Source organism: Egretta garzetta, unplaced genomic scaffold (assembly GCF_000687185.1).
Source record: "Egretta garzetta isolate BGI_Z169 unplaced genomic scaffold, ASM68718v1 scaffold886, whole genome shotgun sequence".
Lineage (NCBI taxonomy): Eukaryota > Metazoa > Chordata > Aves > Pelecaniformes > Ardeidae > Egretta > Egretta garzetta.
Genome location: NW_009260011.1, coordinates 132,795 through 153,913, shown reverse-complemented (window position 1 = coordinate 153,913; position 21,119 = coordinate 132,795). Strand labels below are relative to the sequence as shown.

The 21,119-nt window shown below is 39.2% G+C and overlaps 1 protein-coding gene across 1 annotated transcript in view; it reads left to right on the top strand.

The window, feature by feature from the left end:
* The window catches only part of PGM5 (phosphoglucomutase 5), a 67,740-nt gene that overhangs the window by 43,937 nt on the left and 2,684 nt on the right, over nt 1-21,119 (top strand). Inside the window, exons 7-9 of the mRNA XM_035896077.1 lie at nt 2,219-2,354; nt 3,329-3,512; nt 9,781-9,915. Coding sequence (XP_035751970.1) covers nt 2,219-2,354; nt 3,329-3,512; nt 9,781-9,915 — 455 coding nt within the window. The remainder of the gene's footprint in view (nt 1-2,218; nt 2,355-3,328; nt 3,513-9,780; nt 9,916-21,119) is intronic.

Genomic DNA, 21,119 nt, shown 5'->3' with positions numbered 1-21,119 from the left:
TTGTTGCAGAGAGCTCACAGATTACAGATCAGGCTGGTAAAAAGTGGCAGGCAGGAAGTATTCTTACTATCATGACAGCTACTTTGCAAATGCAAAAGAATGTTACCATCTGTCTCAGCTCTTAAATTGATTTACCGTATTCAGTGTCCTTGTTTTCTGCATTACCTTACTCAAAGATGCAAACATAATCTTCATCTAAGTTTTTTTTCCTCTTCACAAGTCTTCAGTAATCATTCCCATACAACTCTGATGTTGTGCTGAAATAGTAATTCGCGTTTAGCTAACTCTATGGTAGCTAACTTGCTTAATGTTCGATTCAGGGTGTTGGAGGTCTACATCCCCAGGGTTGAACATAACGCAAGAAGACTTAAGTGGGAGGCAGAGCTGTGGCGGGCCCAGGACGATGGGCTCTTCGCAAATGTGTGTGAATAGCAGCTGCTATGGTGACTGTTGCTGTCTCCCAGGAAGAGGGACTGCCAGTCCAAGGCAGCAGCAGTGACTGGAAGATGGATGTCGAGACTGAACCCTAGGAATCACAGTGGCTCTCTGCATGTCTTGCTGTTTTCCTTATATGTCATTAATTTTCTGTTGACAGTTTTTCGCAGGATTAACAGCTTCAGTGAATCAATTTAGATTATGGGAACCGTGTCCTCTGGCAGTAGCAAAACACAGCCGTTTTGACAGATGACTGTGTAGACCTTGCAGGCTGTTATGTAAAACCACAGCACTGCAAAGCACTCTGGCTGCCACAAGATTTTTGTGCTTGAGGAAGGAGGATATTTCATAAAACAAAATGCAAGACTTTTTAAATTCCTCTCTGGAGGATTTTCTATGTTCTAAGGGCACAGATAGTGCAGCTGGTTGCCTTCCTGATTCATGGAGGAAGCAAAACTTGTGAATTACTGCACTTGCTTTGTACTCAGGGCTTCAATAATGTGTGACTAGACAGAAAATTAGAAGGTTGCAGGTAACAAACTTTAACCAAATCTAGTATTATTATGCCAGAGCAATGGCTACATATTTGATGTCTCTTCAAGATTCTTGAGCCTATTGGCTTAGTAGTTGTCATCAGTATCTGCTGAGTGTCAGATGTGTTAATTCTTTGTGATAATTCTCATGCATGCTTCCTTGTGATCTTTTGGTAATCTGGTATAGATACATATTGCCACAAAAGCTTGTTCTAAATTATGCAAAAGGAGAGAGCCCTTGCTGAGATGACCAAGAACCTTCCCATGAAACAGTCTTTTGTTAGAAAATACTGATGTTATTGAAACTTTTCGGTGACTGATCCATTCCAGTTTTAACAGGCAAAGCTTAACTGCATAGAAATATTTCTGGTTAAGATACATTACATGTCTATTGCAGAGCAACCTATTACTCCAAGTTGGCATTTTGGCTTTGAACATGGGAAGTGCAAGGTCAAGTCTTTTGAATCAAGATCAAGTATCTTTTGAATTCAGATAAGAGGCTTGAACTTGTGCCTCCCATATATTGAAAGTATGTGCTAAATTGTGTGGGGTATTCCAAAACTGTTCTTAGTCTCCATTCTTGGATCAATTTATCTCTTCATAAATATAAACCTAGGAAGGGATTTAGATCTGAGCATCCAAACATCTTTACCACTGAATGCTATGGAGAAATATAGAAAGGGGAAAAAGTACTATTGTCTGGTTTAGGTTTTTTTTTTTTCCAGAACCTTTTTTTCAGGCTATTGTTTTTCATCCTGATGGGAGGTCGTGAACGTTCTGGAAATCTTCATTTTTCATGAAATGGGAAAATTCTTCCTCTGCAGCTTTACAGGTGAATGTCTGCAGAGACAAGGAGATGCTAACTCACATAACTCAGAACACGCTGGCTCATGGCCAGGGTTTGTATATCTAGCCCAGTTCTGCGAAACAGTACCAGAGGTGTGAAAACACCCTGTATGTCAGTGGGCAGGAATCATGACTAAAAATGTTTTCCTACTACTACCATTTATGTTCAAATACTTGTGCATCTTTCTAACCTTAGGAGTACTGACTTTGCCATATATAAATAAATCACATTTTAAATATTAGCTCTGGTTGTCCATCTGTAAGATACCAGAGTTGCCGAGGTTAGTACTGTTGATTACTGTTACATGACATACAAAGTTAAATGAGACATTTGCCCGGCCTCTTTACCTTGTTTTCTGATTTGCAGTGATACCAAATAATGTGTTTTATGTATGTCTTTTTAGGGTCTGATCACCTTCGAGAGAAAGATGGATTATGGGCTGTGCTAGTTTGGCTTTCAATCCTAGCAGCTCGAAAGCAGAGCGTGGAGGAGATTGTCAGGGATCACTGGACAAAATTTGGCCGGCACTACTACTGCAGGTGAGAAAAATAAGGAAAGGGCACAGGAACTTATGCAGTTGATAGAACAATTCTGCTACAACCATGGCTTGTTAGCTGTGCTCACCTGCTTTTGGGCGTGCATGAATGAAAATCTGCCACAGATTGCCACTGTTCTGTAGGCAGGTTTTTTCTGATGAGTAAGTGGCAGCAGAAGTTATTTACTTATTGAAGGAGCAGTGTGTATATGTCACTTCTAGTATATGAGTAATTGAATTTTCTGATACCAAATGGCAGAAAGATTTGACTTATTAACTTGTGGAATCTGTAGGCATAGCTTGTTAGGTGGTGTTGAAAAAAAATCAAAATCCCAGCAAGATTTACTCCTACATTTGTTTTTGTATGTGCTTCTGTGTGGCAGGGTTTTAGTGAGAACAGGAACTATGGCTACTTTTAATTCAGGAGAACTCCTCCAAAGATCCAAACATTTACTCATTTTTGTTAAGGTCTCGAAAGGGTGAACTCTAACTGTCATTTACATCTTAGCTTCTGCCTCTGTCTTTCCATCAGAATAGGCTTAATCCAGAGAAGTTCACATATCTGTAAGGTCTTTTGCACGCAGCTGTTCCTCAAAACTTCTAGCAAAGTTTTCTCTGTTTCACTCGGCTGTTGAGCACTGCACTGATGGTTTACTTAATCTCAGAAAGCTAGCTGTGTATCGATGATGTTTTCTATGCTACTGTAGAAACGGTGCATTTTCTAAATGATTTCTGTTGAGTCTGAGTCAGGTCGCCAGTGTAGAACAGTGGTGCACAGACATAATGGTCAGATTGTACAGGACTTGCATGCGTGTGCTGGTCTAACTTGCAATCAGTACTTCAGTGGCCCACCTCTGATTTTTGAAGTAAGCAGTAAATTGCTAATTGTGAATATATTGAGTTCTGTGAAAGCAGAACTGTTTTCTTATCTGTAAGAGACTTACTTTTTGGTTCTACTTTTTTTTATGTATTTGCAAGGTTTGATTATGAAGCACTGGAACCCAGAACAGCATATTTCATAATGAGAGACCTGGAAGCTTTGATCACTGACAAATCGTTCAGCCATCAGCAATTTGCTGTGGGTAACAATATCTACAGTGTGGAAAGAACAGACAGCTTTGAGTACATAGATCCTGTGGATGGCACTGTGACCAAAAGACAGGTATGGCTGCAGTGATGGAGTAGCAAAGTTTTGCAACTGTCATATTGTCTCTAACCGTGTTGTTTCTAATGTTCAGCTGGCAAGTCTCTCCATTTATGTATGGGATGGTGTTTTCTTTGCCCTGATAGATACCACAAAGTCCTACTTAAGAGTAGCTCAGTCTGGATAAGATAATCCACCTCTGGTGTAGCTTGCACTTGCTGTGCATATCTGGAGGAAGTAGGAGAGAGAGAGAGAGAATGTTGAACAACATAAAGTGTCATGTAGAAAGACAGTCTTTCCTTTTTCTATTTTCTGTCTGAAATCTCCACTTGCTATACAATACCACAAAAGTTAAAATTTTCTTGCCTTTGGTGACCCACAGGGTTTGCATAATGAAAGCACAATATCTGTTGTAGCCAACAGCATGCAGAAGACTTGAGTGGATTGTACCATATGTGGGCACGTTTGACTTCTTTAGCCCACATGACTGGTTCTGTATCCCTTCTGGAATGTGTCCATAATGGGATTCCTTAGCTATCAAGACCTGCGGTTCAAACTGAGCCTTCAGTGTTGTGAAATTCATGATGTGCTCAAAACTAACCATGTACTTTTGCCAGGTGTAAATGTATATTTAAGCATCCTGAATATGAGCTATGACTCATATTAAAATGTGTTTTGATTTTAGGCTGTTTATTTTTATTGTCCTAGTTTCTCTGATTTGTAAATTACTTGACCTGACCAGACCCTAGCAAATGATATTACAAGCCATTAAAACTATTGTCATGCCTTTCTGTTCAGAGTCTTTATAGTTTCCATTCATCACTGCATCCAGAAAATGCAAGCAGCCCACCTGCCACTGAGCTACTCACTTTGTGCCTATTACTGCTGAAACAAGATATGGGGATATTCTCATATCCAAGTCCACTGGAAAATTACAGGCATGTCAGCCTTGTGGCCCTTGTACTTTTAAAAAACAGCTTGTGAATTTTCTGTGTGCTTTTCTTTCCCTTAGTTTTCATCCAAAGCCCTTGTCCTAAATTGGAATATAATTGCTAATCATACCACCATGTAACACAAGCAGAGAAACACGACTTGGCCTGTTTTCAGATGGACTCTGAAAGGGAGCCCATAAAACCAGAAAGCATGTCTTTTCAAAGGGAGAAGCACGTATTTGTTGAGAGTGCAGTTCAACTAGTTTGTCTTTTGGCAAGGACACATTCCTAGCTCCACGTGCCTGCAAACTTAGTGGGATTCTCCAAGAACAATAAAGTAAGAGTGGGCATTGATCCATGCAAATGAAATGACAGTTCTCTGGTGCCATTTTCTTCAGGTAGCTTACTTTTCATGTAAATGCAGATGCCTTTTTCTGACTGTCATGAGTTTCATGCAGATTTTCCTGCTATGTTTTCAGGAACTTGTTCAAAGTTTTGTTCCCCAGTAGGTAAGGGAGAGAGGTTTATATTTAGTGTAGCTGCACTGTGTCTCATGAATGAGAAGATGGCTACATGACTGTATCTTCTAATTCAGACTATTGAAACCCATTAATATTGTTTATCACAGTGCAGCAATGAGGCATAAAATTAAATTAAATGTTCTGCTGCTCTTGAAGACTGGTTTCATTTTTAAATTCCTGTTGTGCTAGCCTTTGCGCACGTGAACACCTAACAGTGCTGCGCATGAGGATCCTGCGAGCCAGAAATGGGACCAGTTGCATTTTTGTGTGAAATTTGAATTAGAATGATGAGAAGTAAGTTGCCCACTATAATGCTTAACTTTGAGCTCCTTAATGAAGCATTCTGAGAGCCACAGAATAAAACTCTGGAGGTCTGCTATTAAAAGTTGTTTTCTTGCTCTTTCATTAGATTTGGGATGCTGAGGGCTCTGCCGGTAGTCTTGGTTTTTTTGCATTTCAGTTTGAGCAAGAGTCAGGAAACAGGCAACGGAAAAGTTGGAAAAAAGTTATTTCAGGTAACTCTCCAGAGATAAGGCAAAAATTCTTCTCTATTTCGAATGATAATTCAGTCGTGTGTCAGCATGAAGGTATTTCCAGTCAGAGTAGCAACTGTGACCTGCTGTGCCTAGGGGACACTCAAGGGCCTGTAGAGGAGCAAATAAAAATTGTGATAATTGCAGTATTTTGAAGTAAAAGTATAGCCATTTTACATGCTCCTAATTTACGTATATGTCTTTGTGCCTAATATATTGCTGCTAGGTTAGATTTTCTACTGGTGCTACTCCCTGCCATTAAGCTTTAATAATGTTTTTTGAAATCTTAAGGTATTTTGCTTGAAGTTTGCTGCTTAGTCTTGTTCATGCTAACTTATTATGCTAATTTAATATTATTTATTTAAATATGAAATTGATAACTGAAAAAAACCCCAAACCACTGGAAACGAAACTACATAGTACAATATCCAGTAGGTTTAGTTTTCCGAGATACTAGTACATCAGTAGGCTGTTTAACTGGATTGTCATGTCAAAGAGAGAAATCCCTTTGAAGCTCTATCTCCATCACATCAGCTTCAAAGCCAGTCTGTTAACCAGGGAACATAATTTTGTTTCAGAGTTTCCGCACAGCCCATTAATATCCATTAGCTGGCCCAATTTGCCTAAAATAAATATCTGCAGATGTTCAGTGTGGGAGCTGTACTGAACTTTTTCATCTGCTTCCTCCCAGAAAAAAAAAAATTATCTGTTCCCATAAGAAAACATTAGTCTTGTTAGTGACAAATAGTGTGTCCTATTTTATTAAAACTGGAAGTTGTCCTGTCCTATGGACTTTTCGGTGTGTTACTCTTTTTTCTTTTCTGCTTGCATTGGTTTATAAGTTCTGCATATAAAATGTTACCTTTCGTGGAATTGACACCTATATAAGAAATACCAAATATGTGGCTTTAAATTGATGGAGCTTATGTCAGGTGGAAAAATACTGTCATGACAAACATTAAGTAGGCTGCTTGCAACTTCACCACCCGGCTTTGACCTTGGTGACCACAAAAGCTCGAAAATGTCAAAAAGGAAAACTTTTATATGTTAGACTGGGTATTCTGTAACAAGCAGGGAAAACCTGTTTGGTTTTGTCCTTTCGCAAGATGCAGAATCAAAGGTTATTCTCCAGGCAATGTTTTTTCGTATTTATTTGGTAATAGTGTATTTGGCTGGGACTTTTTGTTTTAACAAACGTTTGTAACTTACTGCTTTTAGGTAAAATTTACGGAAAACAGTGAGGAATACAAAAATTTAATAGCTGTCATTAATTTCTGTGGCCTTCCTGAGTGAAAAGCTTTGCTAATGCTTAAATCGCTTGTTTCCAAATAAGAGTCAAAAGTCAGATTTTTTACTGCTGGGCTCTCTGAAAAATGAGTTAAACTTAATCTCCAGCCACAAATACCATGACTTTAAAAGTTGACTTTGACAGTCCAACTCTAAAGGCCATTGTTTCCCTAACATGATTTCTCCCTGGCGCTTAGGATTGTTGTTTTTAAGGGCTACAGCCACTGCGTCTCTGTAATTCCCTTTTAGAGTATTTTCAGCTGTGTGGCAGGGATCCTAGTCTTACAGAAAAATATTAGCTGCCATGATGTGTGTGTAAAAATCAATACTGTCAGCCATGTGCCCCTGAGAAATGCAAAATGAATAAAATAATAAGCTCAGAAAGAGTATAGTGAACTGAATGCTGGTCCTGTGTCTATATATGTTGCATAAACACCCCAAGTGCCATTAACTGTAATGTCAAACTGGCTACAGATGCTGTAGTTTGGTGTAAAGTTATGGGAAGAGTTACGAGGAGTGTTTACAAATCCTTTTTATTCCCAAGACCTTAATTTAATGAGTGGTGAGACTTCAGATGTGCTAAACCAAGTAACAATGTGTTATGTTATTATTGTCAGATGAACATGGAGCATGTAGAAGAGTATTCAAGTGGTCTTGCTAGTCATGTGTTTTCTGAGTTGCTAGGCCTGGCAGGAGCATGTAAAATGCCCGTTTAGTCTTTGGAGAGGAAGACATGCACATACTCTGATGCTCACACTTCCATTTTGTGCAGATGTGTTAGACACCCTTCCTTCTCTCTTAAAGTTGATTGATATTAATGTTCCATACTTTGAGCTGCTGGTCCTGGGTTTGACAACCATACGAAACAAACTATACTCAGAAATGTGAAACTCTTCAATTTATATCTGCTTTCTTTTCACTGTCATGAAGTTAAGTGTAATGAGCAATCAGCAAGAGACAACCCCTTGTTCACAGGGTCAGATCATAATAAACTGCCTGTATAATTCCAGGCATCCAAAATGAAATCTTGATTCCATTTAAATCAATGGCAAAACTCTCATCAGCATCAATTCAACCATCTCATTACAAAGTTGGCTTAATAGCAAATATTAGAAAACCAGATTCTAAACCTCAATCTTCTGAATGTAAACTATTTCTATTCGACACTTACGCTGTACATACTGAGACTACTAGATAAATTTACATTGCTGACACATGTTAAAATTAATATATAATGCCATACTAGCAGCTAAAAAAGTTTCATGGTATCACCAAAGCTAAAGATGGAAAATCTCTCTTAGGCCATCTAATCCAACCCTTTATCCATGTGGGATATTTTTCTGTTGTGTATTTTCTAGTGTTAATGGGCATTATCCAGGAAAGACATGGACCTGTTGAGGCAGGTCCAGAGGAGGGCCACAAAAATGATATGAGGGGTGGAGCACCTCTCCTGTGAGGACAGGCTGAGAGAGTTGGGGTTGTTCAGCCTGGAGAAGAGAAGGCTGTGGGGAGACCTGACTGTGGCCTTTCAGTACTTAAAGTGGGATTGTAAGAAAGATAGAGACAAACTTTTTAATAGGGCCTATAGTGTTAGGACAAGGGCTGATGCTTTTAAACTGAAAGAGGGTAGATTCAGACTAGATATAAGGAAGAATTTTTTTTTCAGTGAGGGTGGTGAAACACTGGCACAGGTTGCCCAGAGAGGTGGCAGATGCCCCATGCCTGGAAATGTTTGAGGTTAGGTTGGACTGGGCTCTGAGCAACCTGACTGAGTTGAAGATGTCCCTGTCATTGCAGAGGAGGTTGGACTAGATGACCTTCACAGGTCCCTTCCAACCCAAACCATTCTAGGATTCTGTGATTATCAACCAAACGATGCTTTAGATGGTGCTGTGTGACAATTGACTTATTGCACACCAGGCCACGAATCAGCTTTTCAGACAACAGTGCTAAAGACGTTTTCGCATATACCTGAGGAAACAAAGGTTTCTACTTAAGCTGTAGAATATTGGAGCACTGTATTGCTAACGTCAGTGTCTTCTCAAGCTGCTGATAAACTGGAAGAATAAAAGGCTTTTCTCTTAATTATCTTCTCTCATTTTTAATGTTTTACTGTCCCTTAAACAAAAGTAGCAAGTTTATGCACTAGACAGTTGGCAACAGCAGGACTAAAAGGGGAAATAAAGTTCAGTGGCATAGCAGAAGTGGCACTTAGCCTAAGGCTACCATTTACAGAAAGGGAATTAGACTGCGTATTAGTGCAGAATTGCTAGGGTATTGAAACACTGCAACTATTTAACTGTGCAGTTTAGTCCTTTGGCCTTAGTGGCCTTCCTGTACAGCAAGTTCACTGTGGATCCAAGTACATGGTCTGTGGTCTGGAGAAGAATGCATTCACATATACAGTATGAAAGGGGGTGGAGGAAAGAAAAAAGGGGTGAAGATGGGACCAAAGAGCAAATTCACGGTTCATTAATAATAAATCATTTTTATTCTACACACAGTTAATGTGATTTAATTAGTGTACTTGAAATTAATTAACACCTTAAGTTTCCCAAGTTGTACTACAGACTCTTGTTGAAATTCTTGTAATCAGATATTGATGGTTGGTCTTTGAGGGGTAGCAACTGATCCTACCTTTTGTGTTCACTACTGACAACTGGGTTTTGATCCTGGGATCCTGTAGCTATTTCTTAGGCCACTGATCCTTGCTGATCTTGTAACTATTTCTCAGGACATTGATTTTGTGCTCTGCCACACAGAACAAGAACAAATCAGCTAAAGAAAATAAAAAAAGCCGTGAGAGAATCTTTGTTATAAGGAGTGGGAGGGAATACACAAGATCATTTCTAGTCTTTAGAGGGGGGAAAAAAGAGTAATAAATGGGTTGTCCAAAGTTTTTTAGGAATTGCATGCAATGACTCTTCTTTTCACTTTTTGTTTTAAAGCAGGGGACCGTGATTTGTAAAGGTACTGCCGCCTTACATGTATGCTGCTCCTTCTTCTCCCATAGGGGCTGCGGATTATTTTTTCAGATGCTTCCAGGCTTATCTTCAGAATGAGTGCTTCTAGCCATGTGAGAGCTACTCTCCGGATCTATGCAGAGAGTTATGAAAAGGATCCTAGCCAACACAATAAGGAACCACAGGTAATGCAATAGCATTGTAATAAGTCAATAAGCAATGCACTTCCTTTGTGATAGCAATGGCTACAGGTTTTAACCTTTAATTAGAAGGAATACACAGCACTTTGACCCCTGTTTACACTGTGTGTGGATGATTTTCCTAATCATGTGACTGTACATGTTTTGAAGCAGGACCAGCTGTTTTAATATATGTTTATGCTGTAATATCTAACACGCAGGATTGTCAAGGGTTGAGAAGCCTGGTGATAAATGCTGGGCAATGAATTTTAGTCTATTAAGGGAAACCATGCTACTTTTAATTTTTCACTCATTGCTTTGCAAGTGTTGAAATCTAAGTTACAGAATAATATTTTAAAAAAGAATTTTTTTTTTTTTCAGGTAGGTTATCTGGAGATCACTTAGTTACGGCATCCCAGGGATTCCTCAAGATGAGAGTACAGTTAGGAAATATGATGCCAGACTCTAAACAATGTAGGGATTCCTTGTAAGGGAAAGACTTGCAGCTGTCTGAGAATTATCTCATATTATAACCAGACTCTTTCTTAGGAAGAGTGAATGTTGAGGGCAAGTTGCAATATATTCCAGCAGATGCCTAAAACAATTCATAATATAAATCACATTTCAAACTCTCAGATTTTTCCCAGTAAAACACCTTCATGCCGTGATATACAGCAAGAGAGGACTAAGGATGTTTCATGGAAGAGGATAAGCAGTTGACTTGTACAAAATCAAAACCCTGTAGTTTGAAGTCCCATGTAGTTATATTTTCATGACTGGAATGCAAATGCAAATTTCCCAAAACATAAAAGCTGTCAAATGCATTTGATCCCTGGGTAAATGTTTGACTTTTTTTTCACCAAATTCCCATCATAAATTTAGCTAGTTTCTTCTTATGCTATTAAACAATTGTCTATCAGTCATGAAAAGTGCTTCAGTTTTTCCAGAAATGTTGCAGACTCCATTCCTGCAGATATGATCTATTAATTTTTGTTTTCTTAAAGTAACAGTCTGCATCCTCAGTAACTCCTTGGGTAGAATACTTACAATGTTAAGCCTCTAACAGAGTTTTTTTTAAATTTTGTTTTTCTGTGCATTGAGGTTTAGGTAGCTAGCAGGGTCATAAATGCATTTTGACCAAGGAAGAACACTGCTACAACCCCATTTGCACTTGCCACTGTATTGGGTTTACATGGCAAGGTTTTGGTAGTGGGGGAGCTTCAGGGGTTGCTTCTGTGACAAGACGCCAGAAGCTGCCCCCGTGTTGAACAGAGTGAGTTTCAGCTGGCTCCTAGATGGCCAAAGCTGAGCCCATCAGTGATGTTCATAGCCTCTCTGTGATAACAGATTTAAGAAGGGTAAAAAATGCTGTGCAAGAGCAGCAAGGAGGGAGGAGTGAGAGTATGTGGGAGGAACAACTACGCAGACACCAAGGTCAGTGAAGAATGGAGGGGGAGTGATAGAGCAGCTTGGTGGGCATCTGGCAGCCAGCCGAGGTCAATGCACCATAGCTATAACAAATTTCATTACAGCACAAATTTTTTGTCAGTTGCAATTAAGCAGACCATTTTCAGTATGGTTCTTTGTGTTATGCAGGCAAGGCATAGATGAGATGAAAATAAGTCACGGTAAGAAATAGACGAGGAGTTCATTTTAGAGGTTTGGAATGGACTTACAGTAACCTTGTGATATGTGACACACAAAGTGTGACCTTAACATGTTTTCCTTCTAACGAATCCCAACAAAAACAATAGAGTATATACTTGCAGCATTGATCTGGCCAAACTTTTGACTATTTAATTACAAATGAGAATGTGCCTTTTAAAATGGAATCCTTTTGCATCAATGGATTGTTCTACTTGTTACAAGGTACCCAATGTGAGAGAAGTGACATGCTGGCAGAGTTTAAGCTTGTGTGTCTCCTAAAGGAACCTACAATCAATGCCCAGTATTTAACACTTGTTTTTTGAAATGAGTGGAGAACAGCGAATGTTCTCAGTGAATTTTCCACTTGTGAAGAGACTAGACTGAGGCAGCAGAGGTTATCCTCAGAAAATGAGGAATATGCTGCCATACTGTTACATTTCATCTCTGTTCTGCATGGATTTGCTTGAGAGAGGTGCATGAAGTCCACCACAAGGCCTAGTGACCTCACCAGCAACATAGACTGTGTCCAAGGAGCAGCAAGAGTGGGGTTGCTACACAAGGTGATAGGAACCAGGCACCCAGAGCAGCTATAGCACAGGCAGTGCTCTCATTGTCCAAGGGGACAGTCCCGTAGCAGGGAAGTGGAGCGGGCAGAGCAAGGCTTTGGTAACAAGCTCCATCAACCATCCCAGACAAGGCAAGTAATGGGTCAGGTTCAGGGTCCACCTGGAGCAACAGGAGATGGGACCAGAGATAGGGCTGGAGACAAGGCAACAGTGTGGGTCCATCCAGGAGTCAGGGTCAAAATCAGAATGGGACACAAGCTACAACGTACATCCGAGCAGTCCTTCAGGCAGAGAAGCTACCTATAGCAGAGGTCTGAAGTCCACCCAGGCAACAGAGCCACAGATGAGTCTGGAGACAAGCACTCCTAATGGCATAGCTCAGGCAGGGACTAACACCCCTGGGGCAGGCTGAAATTGGCCATGTGAGCCCATGGGCAGGGTGCAGGGGGAGTCCTTGGGGGAGACTGGGTAGGGCCAGTGAGGCTTATCACTGCCCTCAGGGCTTTCAGAGTCTGGTCTATTCTAGACACCAAAAGTGTCTGTTATTTCTGGGGACAGAAAAAAGGCTGGAAGGGTATAGGAAATACATCTACCAGAGCCTGTCAGATTGCTACACTTTTGGCTGTTTATCCAGGGTATTCACTAGTGAACAGAAACGTGGTTTCCTTGAAACGTTGCAGGGACTTTCCTGCATTTGTGCAGTCCAGACAGACATTTTAACATCCAGCCAGCCTCAGGAAATACAGAGTACACAGACCCTCCTTGTCTCTTGCCATGTGCACAAAATCTGGGACAAATAGCAATTTCATCTCAGTTAATACAACAAATTCTTTCTCTGGTTTCTCATTGTATACCATTGAACAGTTCCCACTGCTCCTCTTTCCTGGCTGGATACATTGACAGTGACATAAGGGCATTAGGACATGCAAGGTCATAGATTGTATCCCTCAGGCGGGTGGTGGATTTAAAGGGAGTATATAAATTTGATTTCAGGAGATCCTTATGTTAGTATAAAAATAGCTAAACATTTTTCAGGAGAACATGTGATAATCTTCAGTGGAATACATGCAAGAGAGTGAATAGCGAACTCCTTTTTCAGAAAACAGCATTGCTAGGGAGGGGTGGCATAGTCTTCCTGATACTCTAATTCCTTTATTGTTTAGTTTGCTTTGAGATTCATACTGACACGTGTACATCCAGAAGAGCTGTGACAGTTTTGAAGTTTTAAGTACCTTGTTTCCTATTTACTTTCAGTAATAGGGGCATAGTCAACAGATTCATAAGTGACCAGTTATTCAAAGACCACTGACCTAAACAAGTATGTAAAGTATATACATATATATAGTATACAAGGAAATTGTTACATTTGGGATAAATGCTTATTTTTCTTTAAATGTATTTGATCTTTGTAATTGAGTAGATGACTACATGTAGCTTCTGTATCATTGCACTCTGCCTGAAACAACTGATCAGGAAAAACTCTCTTCCATGCTTCTTATGTCATGAATGAAGATACAGTATTATTTGATGATTGGCTGCTTACTTGGTTGCTTCTGCTTATTGGACTACCTCCTTCCAGTACTTTGTTTTCATTGTTTACATAGACAAGTGGGAGATGAGTGCTTTGCATTGCTCCATGTTTTTGCCTGGTGACAATTCCAGTCAATACCTGAAATGAAAGGCAAGAGTATCTTGAGACATCTTTTTGTCTCTTTTTCACAAGAAATAAATGTCTCTGTCTTGATAGACAACTCATTTATATTGGAAGGTACAGTGCCATTTTATGGAATCATTGTGGTAACTCAAACTTGAGTTGCCTCATATCACATCCTTCTTTTTTCCCCTTTCCTTTCAGACAAAGCCTTTTCCAAAATTAGTCAGCCAACTTTTCAGCAGTTTTCAAGTTTTTCTGGTTTGTGTCTGTACTCTTTGACAGTGTAACTGCTGATGGTGAATCTTCCACAGATAAGCAGAAATCTCAACCACACTTTCCAATATGCATGCTGAGACATGCATATTGTCCTGAAACACCAGTATGACATTATGGCACTTTCTGAGTTAAGTGTTAAACAAGACATATTATAAGCACAATACATACAAGTACTTTTCTTTTAAAAATAACTGTTCGCTTGGGTGGACAGAATTAATCATTCACATTAGAGGTGGTGTACTTCTGTGGATGACCATAACTCCTTTCCCACAAAAGGTTGAACCAGGTGATCTTTCAAACTCCCTTCCAACCTGGGCTGTTCTATGATGAACCATTGTCCAGAATAAAATTTGGAGAAAGATCTGTAGCAATGCTCAATATCGTCCAGGTGCAACTAGTGTGAGAGTGCTAGCTGTAGGCCCTACTTTGGTTTGATACCCAAAGAAAGCCTGACATACTTAGAGACGTTATTGGGGCTGTCCAAAGCTGTGCCTTTTAATTTTGGCACCAGGGAGCCATTCAAGTGAGTGGTGCTCAAGTGAAGCTTTCCTCATACTTTGTGTGTTTCAGTACTATGTAACTCTGTATCAGACTTATGGGAAGAGCTGATTTTCAGGCCTTACTGCCTTTAAGGGTGTATTTTGCTTCAGAAAGAGAGCTTCCATAAGAGCATTCTTGTAACCAGACAGAAGCAAGCTTGTAAGGACCTTTTGTTCCAATTTATCTGTTGGTGCAACAGCAGATTTTAATGAATGTAAGGGTCACTCAAATCTTATTTTAGTAGCATCTTTCATACAATAAATTGGTAATACTTTCCACATAGAATAAATTAAGCATAGACAACTACCTTATCAACAACACAAGAGTCCAAGGGAAAGTAGTAAAATATGCCAATAATGAGAAGTCTGAGGCCATAGGTAAATGTGAATAGCAGTCAATTCTGGCTGTTGAAGGATCCACTGCTGGAAACTGGCAGAAGCAGCTTCATGGTCACCTGGGAGATAAGGAGTGTCTATTTTTTTTCCATGAGTAGTTCAGTTCTTCCTATAAGCCAGTATCAACAGGACTGAAAATCGAGAGCAATAAAGAAAAATGACCATCATACTCTGTGGAAAGTATATTAAAAACAAGTCAGGGTAAGTATTTTAAAATGGCTTAATTTATAGTGGTGAGGCAATCTAGTTCTAAAACAAAGTATTGAAAACAATGCCCAACGCTTTTCTGAAACTGGAATGTTCCCCTCAGAATGGAAGACCACTCTGTTGATGCTCATTGTCACTGCTGATGCCCCTTATCACCATGTATTCTTGATAAAATTGCTTTCCAGCTAATTTGGAAGATCTGCTTAAAAAGATGGTTTTGATGGGTTTAACCAGTCAAATAGGCATCCAACTAGCAACTTCAGGAAGTTCAGTTAATTATAACAAACTACAGACTTCTATTGGACCTTTATGCATTGGCATGTATCTTTTTATAAAATTAATAGAGTTATGTTCTCTGCTAAATTTAACACTGATGGAAAATACAGAGATATGTTCAACAGGCACAAAGTACTAAAATAAGAGTTTATTGACCTTTAGGCTCATTTATAGCCTTGTTTTATAGATAAACTCATTATTTGTTTACAGATTCCGACACATGGTTACTATGTTCTTGTCCTTTGTCTAGCCACCTGGATGTATTATCAAACTTGGATAAGATTCAAACAGGAAGTTTCATATATGAAGACCAAGAAAGAAATGACTCATCATGCAGTATTGTTTTGAATTGGTTTATTTGTAAATCCAATGTGTCCTTCAACAATGTGGTTGTGCTGCTGTTGCAGGATAAGTGCCCTGGGAATAGTGTAGTGAATCATCTGGATTGTTCTGAATATGGACTAGCTAGCTCTGTTTCCAGTATGTTATTATTCATTATGTGAATTGCAACAACAATAAATAGGTGTTGCCATAGACCTATGCAGTCTATATCAGGTACACTTTAAGTGGCATGCAGTGAATCACAAATGCTGTAATTACTTTTACCAAAGACTAGTGAACTGCATGCTAGTCAGCTACAGAATCATTAGATTACCAGTAGCCAAGCAAAGATTTTGGGGCAGGAGTTGGTTCTTTGTGGTTTTGTCCAAAAAGGCACACCAATTAAAATAAAAGTAATGGGGATAAAAAGTGTTTTGATCATCAAAGACTGAATTTCTGGAACAATTTTTGAATGTCAAGTAGCAGAGGAAAAAACAAACTGATTTTCAGGTGGACCCTGGTCAGTATATGAAAGGATTATGATTATATATGATTGTATATATATATGATGATTATATAAAGTGATTGTTTATGGTGTGAGTTTGTCCAAGAGCAAGGAGCTGAAATCAATAACCTAGAAGTCCTTGTGTCCAATATCACTTAATAGGGATAAAATTAAAGGTTTCTATATTGTTCTGTCAAAACACTCTTACAACCCTAAGCACAAGTGCAGTTTGCTATAGAATTATTGCCTCTGTTTATTTTTGAACCATTGGGTCTTTTAGCATGGCTCTGGTTGGCTATTAAAACATACAGTATGGTCCAGAGAAATCACAGAAAAATTTTGCTTTTACTATTAGAATTCATAAGATTTTCTTTGAGGTAGCACAGCATGTTTGTGCTATTCAGGTAATTTACCTTCTGATTCTGCCCAAAGCCGTATGGTGAATAAATTTTAAATTAGCTGAAACTGGAAAGGAAAGTCCGTTTTCCTATTACATAGGAAAAATACCTCATGTGATGCTAATTGTATTTCATGAATGAAGGAAATGAGTTCATTAAACTCTTTGGATGTACTGGCAAAGAACTAATCTGTTGCAAACATAGATGTTTCCAGGCACCGCTCAGTTTATGTTCTCCTCCTGTCTTTCTCACCCCTCACGCCTGCCCTCCCCTATTGCTAGGGGCAGAACAGCTGGCCTCCTGACCTTTGTTGTAATTGTACTTGAGTTAGCAGGCAGACCCTGCACAGGGGTAGAGAGGTCAGTTTCCTTTTTCCCAGGGCAAGTGTGCCGCTTCATGGTAATAAAGCGAACACCGCTAGTGCTGTGGGTGTTTGAGCCAGACCAGTTTGTTCCACAATGAACCAGGCTATCCACATTGCTTAGATCTTCTAGGAAGGGTGGCTGTAGCATAAACCTTTGCAAAGACTACTGTTTTTCGGAATGCAAGAGCCAAGCAGGCATGCTGAGCTGAGCTGTGTGTTGAGCTCTTATGGCAGAAGTCTTGCAGGAGGTACAGCTGTGGTGCCAGACTCTGTCATCTTAGTGCTGAGCTCGCTTTGTGGTTGTTTCAGTCCATTTGTTGTGCCTCTTCCGTCACTTCAGTGTTGCTTTGCAACTGTATTGGTTTGTCTTTTGAAGTATGTTACAGCCAAAGGAAGAGTTCCTTCTAATAGATAAGGCCATCAAAACATGTTTTGGGGGATTTGCCCCTCTCTTCTGCCTTTCTTTTTCTTTCCCTTAGTTCATGTGATAGTGATTGTGTTGCCCAGGTTACAAAGGGCCAACAACAGCTTTAAGGAGTCATGTGAAGGAAGGGAAAATTACGTGGGAGCAGGAAGAGGTAAGAAAGGAGGAGTTATTTCTGAATTCCTCTGTGCCCTTGTTCCAGGACTGAGAGCTGTCTCAGTTACCCTGACCTCTCTGAGCAACCTTCTGTGTAATGTTTAAATGATAAAAAGAGAAGGACTGAGAATGAATTTAAGTTTCAGGAGAGAAAAGGATTTCTAGCCCATGCCTGAAATGTCAAAGCTTATCATAATTTATACAAGAATAATAACACCACCACCTAGCAATTACAGCTTTTGGTGACTTCAAAGCATTCTGCAAGCATGTTTTTCTCAAGGCTACCTTTACAAACTGGAAAACTACTCTTAAGTGATACTAAATCTGGTAGACAAGCAGCTGAAGAGGAAGAATTTGGGGTTTGACAGCAGTTCTTAGGGAGGGAGGATGCAGACATGGAAAACACTTGGCACATCTTCTATCTTTACAGAGCTCCAAAAGTTAAACTATAGCCCTTCTTTGACAACTTCATGCTGCACTAACCCCCTTTTTTATCTCTCTTCAATATTGAGGCATTAGTAATTGTTCCAGGGAAGTGAATTCTTCTGGAACATGTAGTACTGCGCCAGCTCTGCTTAGAAATCTGTCACGAGGTATGAATGTTTGTTCTGAAATTATTACCATCCGAAGTGTCATTTTGTTTATTAGTAGTTCAGGTGCCTAAGTGCCTGTGTAACAGTCACACAGGGTTTAGCTGATTGATGCCGGATCTTTGTCCCCAGTAGGAAGTTCTTTTAAGACTGCCTAATTTGAATGGCCTTCCATTACCTCTCCCTGTGATGTCAGAATACAGGGAGCTAATGATTTAGGGTTTCATGTTTCACACATAAAGACATATATACAAATAACTGACCCTGTGTTCCTAGTGTTCTACCCTGTACATTCACTTGGGTGTATGTAAAGCTGAGAGAGCCCAAAGTAACACTGGTGGACATAATGCTGAATGCAAAATGCAGATCAGTACAGTAAGAGAAGACAGAGCAAAAGTTTGAGAACTGTAAAAGATGGTAGTAGTTACCTGGTGCTCACTAAAATGTTTGGGTCCCATTTGAGGGTATTACCATTCTCTGAGCTTTTTTTTTTGTTTGTTTTATTTTTCCCAGATAAATTCTACAGAATTCTTTTCACTGTTGAGACTGATGGGGCAACTTGTTTTTGAGACTTATATTGGATTGGGAAAAGGGAATTGGAGACCTATGGAAAATGTCCATGCCTAGATTGCATAAAAGTCACCTGCTTTTAGTTTTTCTAACAAGATTGAAATTCAGTGCAGGCTGGAGTGAGACTGGAGAGAAGAGATTTGTGAGCTTTCCAGGCAAAGCCTAGACAGATGATTCTGCATCAGAACTGCACGAATTTTTGATGAAAGTTGGCAAGTTCTAGCATAAGTGCTACACGTAGTTTTCACAAGGTGTTTCTTGGCATTTGTCCACCTATTCTGAGAAAAATACTTTCTAAAGCCTAACTCCAGACAGACATGCTGAGCTTTTAACCTGCCAGCAGGTACATTTCGGCCTTGCCTGAGCCTTTGATAAACCAGGTGCATCATGGGGCAAATCTTATCTCAGGACTTGACTAGAAGGAAGGGAGTCATACAAATTTTTCTTGCAAGGTCACAGAGAGAAAAAAATGCTACATGAGCTAAGCAGGAACGCTGTACCTCTGACAGCTCTGGTACAGATTATTTCCAAGCAAAGGGCTTTTGATCTTTATTTGTCTTATGTTAGATACCTGCTAGTTTGATGTATTTCCTGGTATGAATAATCATTCCTATCAGTTATTTTTTTAGAGGTTACTGTTACTACTAAAGCAAAATTCTGATTTAAGTCAGTTCTGTTAATTTTCAGTTATTAAATCTTATCTAAAGGATAACATTCCATATGTCCCAAACAGTTTCCAAGAGATAAATATGTTATTAACGTACAGAGTGATTGCAATTGCCATTTTGAGTTGACATGTCAATAGTAAAGTTTTACAATTTCTTAAGACAAAAGAACCATTTGAAAAATATTTTTAAATCAAGATATCTTTAAGATACAGAAGTCTTTCTAAAGTCATATTAACTATAAGGGATTGCTGGGTGGGATTTGTCTTTTGCAACTGAAATGTAAACTATTCATTGCAGTGATAAAGGAGTTTTTAAAAGGCATATACAGCTCTAGTTCCTTGTTATTCTGCCCCACTCTTGCTGTTCCAAAGATAGTGCACTTTTGGGTTTTTTACATCTGCAGGATAAAGAAAGTGTAGTTAAACTGAAGTGTGAGAGCGCAGAACTAAAATAGGACTTTCTCTTTTTAGAAGCATGATTGTAACAAACAGAATATTTAGTAGTAATTGGAACTAGTTGGCAAAAGAGCTAAATTGCTTATGTAAATGGGTGTCACAAACTCATTTGAATTTGTGTTTTATTCAAAGCATTGTGTAGCATTTGGTTTGGTTTTCGTTTTTTTCTTCAGGGTGTATTTGTTGCTTAAGAAAGCAAGGTCAAGTGAAGCTGGTCAGTAGGGTTGCTTTTTAAATTTTCCTGTACTTTTTAGATTAAATAAGGAAAAGATTTCTTAGGGGAGTGCCAGAGGGCTTCAGATTCTTTGGTCTTCTTTCAGTTCTTCTTAATCCATGTTGCTGGAGGGAAGGAATGATATGGTCCAGACCTTATAAATTGGCACATTTTAATATTTACTTGCACAGCATTTGCCCACAGATGCGAATTTGTGCTCCACTTATTAATCTTCTCTAAGCGTGTTTGACTTTAATGGAACTTGTATTCTGCTTCAATGATTATTCAGTAGATAGATATATACAAATATGGAGCTTTTTGAAGAATAACATGTCAGACTCTCACACTTGTGCATATCTAAGTTTGATCATAAACTCACTTGACACCAATGGCATTCGTGGTGTTATTCCATGACGCTGCTTGCACAGTTAGTTTGTCTCATCACTCTTCTGCTTTAACCATCTGACCATTTGAATAAATAAACACCTCATACTGTCAGAAACTGTTAGGTGGCTGAAATAGATTCAAAGTATTGATTATATTAAGCTTATAAAAAGGGTATCTGCAAATTTAAGCTCCCCAGAATTACTATTTTGTTCGATTTGATTTTTAAACCTGACAGGTTTAAAGCCAGAATGTAGTTTATTTGCAAGAGGCAGCAGGGGGAAATCTTTGAGAGTCAGAAAATTGCCTTACTAGTTTGGTAATCAATCAAATACATGATTCTCTGAAAAGAAGGTTGTCCTGATTTTGGCTGGGATAGAGTTAATTTTCTTCATAGTAGCTAGCATAGTGCTGTGTTTTGGATTTAGTACCAGAAGAATGTTGATAACACACTGATGTTTTTAGTTGTTGCCAAGTAGTGCTCAGACTACTCAAGGACTTTTTGAGCTTCTCCTGCTCGGCCAGGTGCATAACAAGCTGGGAGTACAGCACAGCTAGGACAGCTAACCCAAACTGACCAAAGAGCTATTCCATACCATA